We start from the raw sequence: 7532 nt of genomic DNA on the forward strand, positions 1-7532 counted from the left end.
ATTTATAATAGCCAGAACCTGGAAACAACCCAGATGTCCCTCAACAGAGGAGTGGATACAGAAATTGCTTGACAGCTCTTAACTCACCTTCTTCCCTCTCTCCCTCCCTCCTGAGCCCAGCCCGGCCCCACCCACTCCTACCCACTGCCATTCTGTCCTTGGCCTCTGAACTTGACTTTTAGATTCCACGTGTAAGTGAAATCATGCAGTGTTTCTTTTTTGAAAGATTTATTATTTTTATTTTATGTCTATGAATGTTTGCCTACAAGTATGTGTTGAGCAGCTCATGTGTGCAGTGCCTATGGAGGTCAGAAGAGGGAGTCCGTCCCCTGGAACTAGAGTTACAGATGTTTGAGCCATCACTTGGGGACTGGGAATTGAACCCACATCTGTGCAGACCAGCCAGTGTTATTAATTATTGAGCTATCTCTCTAGTTCTGGGCAATATTTCTTTTTTGTTTGTTTGTTTTTTGTTTGTTTGTTCTTTTGTTTTATTTTGTTTTTTGTTTTTTTGGTTTTTTTTTGAGACAGAGTTTCTCTGTATAGCCCTGGCTGTTCAGGAACTCACTCTGTAGACCAGGCTGGCCTCAAACTCAGAAATCTGCCTGCCTTTGCCTCCTAAGTGCCGAGATTAAAGGCGTGCGCCACCACTGCCCAGCTACTGTGTAGTATTTCTTAATAAACATTTCTGACTGTCTCATTTCCAAAAAATAGTTCATCCCATTTATTTTTTAAAATTCTTATATTTCTGAAATATTTCTGTAAAAAATATTTGAGTTTATTGTAATCTTAAATCCAGACATTTGCAGTAATGTGTTTTTCTTATGCCCTAGAATTTGAATTTTAAAAACTTTAAGAAATAAATAAATATATATATATATATAGTTTTATGTAAATCACACAAGAAAATAGATCCCAAGTATTACTTCTTTTTGGTAACCTTAAAGGTTTAGGTGTAAATGCTAAGGTCTATAAGTTTATGGAATGGTTGTGTAAGGAAGACAGTTTTAACAAGCACAGAGGTGAGGTAGAGCTTGTCTCTGTTGCTCAGAGCTCTCATTGCTTCCTACAGGCACTAGCCACAGCGCCCACTCCGTGCAGTGCAGTCTGGTCAGACAGTCACCTGCGCGCGCCTCCATGGCCAGCCAGTCTTCCTACTGCTACAGCAGCCGCCATTCATCCCTCCGCATGTCCACCTCGGGCTTTGTGCCCTGCCGGCGCTCCTCCACTAGCCAGATATCACTTCGGAACTTGCCGTCATCGATCCAATCCCGCCTCTCCATGGTGAACCAGATGGAAGTTGCCAGCCAGGGGGGCATGGGCTGTGTGCAGCACGGCCTGCCCTCCTCCAGCAGCTCCAGCCAGAGCATCCCAGCCTGCAAGCATCACACCCTAGTAGCCTTCCTGGGGGCAGAGGGCAGTCAGGGTGGTGCCACTGAGGCCCAGCCAGGCAACACCTCAAGTCCTGCCAACATTTCACATGCCAGAAAGGGGGAAGTGATTTACAGAGTCCAGGTGAGTAGGCCAGGCACTTTGTGCTGTTGGGCTTATGTTTTTATGTCTGTCTTGTTGAGTGGGGAATTACTGTGAAAACTTGACTTATTTAGGTGGGAGACTGGAACACTTGGAAATGTTTGGGAAGTTCTTGTTCTGCCACCTTAAGTACTGAGAGCAGCAGCTTTTGTGGGCATTAATACGTGTTTCCTACTTAGCACTGATACAGAATCATCGCAGGAGGAAGTCCAAAAGGAATCAGTTTGGGGCTGTGTAGATTTTCTTTAAATTTCATAGTAAGCAGGGAAGAATTTACAATGCAAAGTCCTACAAGAGAAATTTTGTTTTTTAGCCTTATATTTTTCATTAACAAGGGGAAGTGAGTTGGGAGTGATGCTCATGTATCTGTTTAGATTGTGGATCTTAGTCAGATTCTGGAAGGGATCAACGTGTCCAAAAGGAAAGAGCTGCAGTGGCCTGATGAAGGCATTCGGTTAAAAGCTGGGAGAAACAGCTGGAAAGACTGGAGTCCACAGGAGGGCATGGAAGGCCATGTAAGTCGTCCCAGGAAGCTGCTGTGTGCTTTAGGTCTTCAGACTCATCAAGATGCTCTGTGCCTTTCTGCTCAGAGTGGTTAGCAGAACTGCCCAGAGGGGAGGAGGGGAGTGCATTCCAGGTCTAACTGTGTGTTTTCTTCTGAGTTAATAGGTGGTTCACCGATGGGTGCCTTGCAGCCGAGACCCAAGTACACGGTCCCACATCGACAAGACAGTGCTTCTTGTCCAGATCGACGATAAATACGTGACTATAATTGAAACCGGGGTACTAGAACTGGGGGCAGAAGTGTGAACCTGCACTGCATACCTGGGTTCCTTTCTCAACCCTTGGAGAGAAAGCAAGGTTGCAGAAGACCCACCTATGGGGACCGAGTGCCTGCCCTTCGTAGCAGAGACTTGACCAGTGGCGTGGCTAAGCTTCTCTCCACCCTGACTCCTGTCACTGTCTTCATCCCCAAATAAAGCTGAAATATTTTTTTAAGTTAGCTGCATGAAAGGCAAACTCTGTTGGAGCCTCTGGAGGGAAGGCGCTCTATGCATTTGTGCTTTAACCCATGGACTCTTGTCTCTAACTCTAAACTCATATTTTTCTAATTTCTTTGCCAAAAACAGTTGCCATGGTTTTTGTTTTAGAAAATGAAATCCATTGACCATGATTTTTGCAAACAAACCCATGAAAAGCATTTGGTTCGACATATAACAATATAAAGGTTTAATGTACAGTGAGAAAGATGATGAATAGACATAGGTTTATCTTATTCCTTGAACACTAAAAACTTTAATGAAAAAAACTGCACTAATTTTTTACAGTGATGCACTAAATCTGAGATTTCTCAGAACATTTATTTATATATAAAAATGAAATACCATTATTTAAATTGCCTTCAGGATTAGCCCCTCCCTTTCCTGACACACAGCCAGCAGAACCTGCTGCTCCTTTTCTGTCAGTGCGCTGGACTCTGGAGGCACAGCTCCATCCCTCACCTTTCCAGAGCTGGTGACCAGCGGATCCACATGGTGAAGACCAGTGCCAGCTGCCCTGTCATGTCTCCCATGTGCCACGCTTCTCCAGCCAGTGGCAGGCCCTGTCACATCTCCCATGTGCCACGCTTCTCCAGCCAGTGGCAGGCCCTGTTGAGGTTGCTTCTGGAATATGCTTTCGCTTTTCAAGAAGAATATGAAGGCCCAGGAATTTAAGAAAGGATCGGTTGCCTCTTATTTGAAGAGTTCCTAGCTCTTGACATTACTCACAGGAAGTTCAGTTTCACAAGTAAAATTTTTTCAAACAGAATTGTCTATGTGGCTCCGTTCTTGACCTGCCATCCATAGCAGCTCTGCACTGCTTCCTTCCCGTTCTTTCTCTATTACTTGAATTAATTTCCTGTAATTTATGGTGTATATCTGTCTTAAAAATATTTATGACTGTGAAATTGACTTAATTCATATGTTGTCCCATAAATTTTATTGGTTTTTTAAGGAGCATGTATTCAGGAAAATATGTACCTTGAATTTATAGTGTGGCTGCAGGCAGTCTGCAGTTTAGGGTTCATTTGCAACTTTTTAAGCATTTTTAAATTTGTTTCAAGCTCCAAAGAATGTGCCCCCCTCCTCTGAGCACCTGGGGCAGCTGTCTGTCTGTCTCCCCCTGGATAGACAGTAGAGAACAGTAGGTCAGTTCATTGTGATGTCCCATGATTATTCTGTCAAAGCTGTGACCATTCCAGTGTGTGGCACTGGCCAGCTTAGTAGCTTCTGTGTCAGGCTACCCTGATGTTGTATCTTCTGAGGTGAAAGAGAACTGATGAGGATACAGGTATCGGGGTGTGTCCAAACACTACAGGAAACCAGGAGAGCTAACAGCAGGTGAGAGGATCCCTCTCCAGATGGCTTCAGACCCTGTTTGTGTTTCCTTTTGTTATTTTAAAGTTGGTGTTCAGAACCCAATGTGCCTTGTATTGATGTTTCCATAGACTTCAAACTTTGCTGACTTTATCCTTTAAAAATATTTGTGAGAAGACTTACTGAATCTTTACAAAAGGAGCCCTTTCTCTTTGTAAATTGACCACTGTAAAGTGTATTTTCCCACCACAGTTTCTCTATTCCTGTCTCTTACGTGGGCAGTTCTATGCTGGCTGATGTGTTCAGTGGTCTGTCTGTGTTTAAAGCTTCCCAAAGGACTCATGCTCCCTGCTGCAAATGAGTCTGCCCTTGTCACGACAGTTCCTGGGTGACAAAGTAGTTTGCCTTCTAAGATGGAAGATCATCCATTTGCCAGAGAAAGAAGCAGAAGATAAACTTCAGATGACTTACTTGGTCAAAGGGTCAGAATTCTACATGTGCTGGTCTCCCTAATAATTGTTAGATGCTATATGCTCTAAGAGTAAGAGTCTATATATAAGACAGGGCTCTGGGTGGAGCGTGTGTACCAAGTCTTAGTTTGGGAGAGTTGGACACTCTCCTTGAAACAAGTTATCTGTTACCGTATGACTCCATTAAATTCATAAGTTAGGAGCCCTCAAAGAAGTCTCGTCTTCAGTCTTTTAATCTAAAACCAATGACCTTTTTAAAAAAAGTACTACTTTTCTAATTACAGCAGGGAAGATAATGATAATTAAGGATTTGTGTTTTAAGATTAAGTTTATCATGATTTGTTTTTCTTTAAGTGCCCTCGTGATTGAGGTTGTCTGCTTAGCCTTTCTCACTAAGATGCAGAACTCTGGCATGCTTTAGTCCTTTTAGTCCATAATTACTAAAATTTCAGAGATCCATAATTTTGCAAGTAATTAAAAAACAACTTTGTATCTCCTTAGATGCAGCTGCATGCTTGAAGTCTCTGTTCTTCTTTGAATTTCTCCTTTATCTTGCCCCATTTTAGGAGGACAACTCTGGCATGGCTTGTCTTCATCTTCTTCAGTAATCAAAAAACAACCTATTTGTACCCTAAACTAAGCTCTTGGTGAATCTTGAGCCCGTATCTCGTTGGGAACTCCCTTTTTATACCATTTCCAAGTAGACTTTTTTGCTAACAAGCTTTCCTTTTTCCATGAATCTAGATTAACACATAGTGGTGCTGCTGGTGGAACTTGAGAGTGGAGATGAGGCCATATGGAAGCTTTACAGGAAAGCGGTAGTTGCCTTTTAGGCAGCCAGTGAAGAGCTGTCCAGTGACTTTTCCCTGTCTCCATCAGCAGGGGAGAAAACACCTCCAACAGATTGCAGGTGTTTTGAATTTTTTTCAAGTATATTGATAATACTTGAAAGTTCTTGAAGCAGAAGATAAGAGACAATATATATTTCTCTCTTGAAAGGCACATAAAAATGACTCTGAGTACTGAATGTTGAGCAGTGTGCGTGCACATTCTTATAGAGGAAACTGTAGCTCTCACTAAGATCTCTTTCTGGATTAGTTAAAATTTATCTTTCTATCTCCTCTCAAAATATGCAATAGAGCCTCACATTTGAGCAAGAGTCATACTGCCTCTTTACACCCTACATAGTTTCCTACCAGCACCTTGCCTCAGCCTAGAGCCTCCCCTATGAGTGTGTCCTGTGTCAGTCATCAAAATCTGGGTCTCTGGTATTTGCCCCAGTGTCTAAAATCATCTCTTTTTAGGTAAATTTCAGTCATTCTTTGAGGTGTTTACTAGCTACTGAGGTATAAACTGTTGTCCAGTGTATTAATTGCTTTCATATTTAAAGTGCTTTTTCATTAGTATAAGCAAATTTATTTCTGCATTTTTGCCTTTAAGTCCTCAGTATTCTTTCTCCCTCTCTTTAGTAGCTACCTAAAGTTACTTTAAGTCCTCAGTATTCTTTCTCCCTCTCTTTAGTAGCTACCTAAAGTTACTTTAAGTCCTCAGTATTCTTTCTTCCTCTCTTTAGTAGCTACCTAAAGTTATTTCGGACACAGACCCACTGAACTTCTCCACATGAGATGATACATCTCTCCTAGAGGCGTTTTCTTAACTGCAAGGTGGATGGAGACTGTCAGTTAAAGCTTTGAGTGGTGCATGTTGTTGCTGGCCCTTCGACTCTGTATCTCAGGCTTAGCTAGATACTGAGATTTACTGATGAGACAAAGGATGTATATTAGATGCTGCAGTGTGTTTAGCTGGTAAGAATTTTATACATAGGCGTTTTTTTAAGTATTTGAAGACCAGCCGTTTTCTTGGTTTCTCTTTTCAGATTATCTAGTTGATGAACACCCAGGCAGCCTCATTTGGAAGTTGTCTCCTGTTCACAAGCTCTAATCAGAAAGTAATTGCTTATCAAACAGGTCTGGAAAGATCTAACCTTGCTTGAATGCAGAGGTCTCTCTTCTGTGGTGCCTCACTTGCCAGAGTCCTCTGTCCAGAACTGTGTGGTGAGAATTTCTCTTTCTTGCCTAGAAACTTGTTCTTTGTGAATTGAGGCACAAGTTTATCTGTAAGCTGAACATCCCGATGTGCCATTTTGTGGACTCAGCATCCAGGTGTCCAGGGAACTCAAGCTGATGGTCACGCAGGGTTACACACAGCTGTTACGTCACTCTTGTACCTATTATATAGGCTTTCCCTTTCCTTATGCTTCAGCTCTGTACCTGATAATGTGTGGTTTGTTGGACCCATAGAAGGGTGGGGGTCCTCTAACAGGTGGTTGAGGGTGAATCTGTCACCTGCACAGCAGATGTGGCTGCTCCAGGCGACTCTTGGGTTAGATGTGCTTGTTACTGAACAAAATTCTTTATATCCTAAGCTTGAGTCTGCAACCAAAGTGATAGGAATTGGGGGAGCTCTTTGGCTGTGCTTTCTTAAAACTGTGGTTTGAGTAAATTGTCAACATGGATGATATTAGCCCTGTGCAAGCCTAGCATTGAGTTCTGCATGAGGAAAACGGAGAAGGAATGTTAGAAATGGTTGTGGGTGAGCATGCCTGGAAGGAGAGTGGCTTTCCCTTTTCTTCTCGTGGGCTCTGAAAGGTCATTGCCTTTACCAGCATTCAGTATACACCAGAGATAAGGATATGTGTCCATGCGCGTGTCTATGAGTGTGCGTGTGAGTGTTACCGTAAACAGCTTGTAAATACTGTAGTTGTTTAAAATGGAAAATAAAAGCTGAGAAGTCTTTTGACATATATTGATCAGAAAAAAAATACAGTATTGACCGTGGATAAAAACAGGAAATAAATTTTTTTTCATTTTGCCTTCTGTCCTTTTTTTTTTTCCTTTGGTCAAAGATTTTAAAGAGGATACAGTGTCTTCTTTGTGGCCTTGGTTCTAAGCTCATCATTCTACGCCTGTAATCGTGGGGTTTGGCTTGCACTCTGGCAGTACCTCTTGCACAAAGGTATTTCTGCCCTCTGAGTTATATTGCGTGTTAATGGTCAGATGATAGACTTATGTATGTGCTCAGTTACACTAAGTTACAATGTAGGCAAAGGAGAAGCCACCCTTAGTGGACTAGGGCTGCACCCTCACCAACCAGTCTTCACACAGCCCTCAAG

General features: G+C 42.4%; 1 protein-coding gene across 7 annotated transcripts in view; it reads left to right on the forward strand.

The window, feature by feature from the left end:
- Window positions 1–7232, forward strand: part of Pcnx1 (pecanex 1) — a 150317-nt gene extending 143085 nt beyond the window's left edge. For all 7 annotated transcript variants that reach the window (XM_031356333.1, XM_031356338.1, XM_031356335.1 and 4 more), the window contains 3 exons: window positions 1073–1515; window positions 1908–2048; window positions 2203–7232. In XM_031356333.1, the coding sequence (XP_031212193.1) occupies window positions 1073–1515; window positions 1908–2048; window positions 2203–2343 (725 nt within the window). In that variant the 3' untranslated portion in view covers window positions 2344–7232. The remainder of the gene's footprint in view (window positions 1–1072; window positions 1516–1907; window positions 2049–2202) is intronic.
- The last annotated feature ends 300 nt before the right edge of the window (window positions 7233–7532 follow it).

This window comes from Mastomys coucha, unplaced genomic scaffold (assembly GCF_008632895.1).
Source record: "Mastomys coucha isolate ucsf_1 unplaced genomic scaffold, UCSF_Mcou_1 pScaffold6, whole genome shotgun sequence".
In the NCBI taxonomy this organism is placed as follows: domain Eukaryota; kingdom Metazoa; phylum Chordata; class Mammalia; order Rodentia; family Muridae; genus Mastomys; species Mastomys coucha.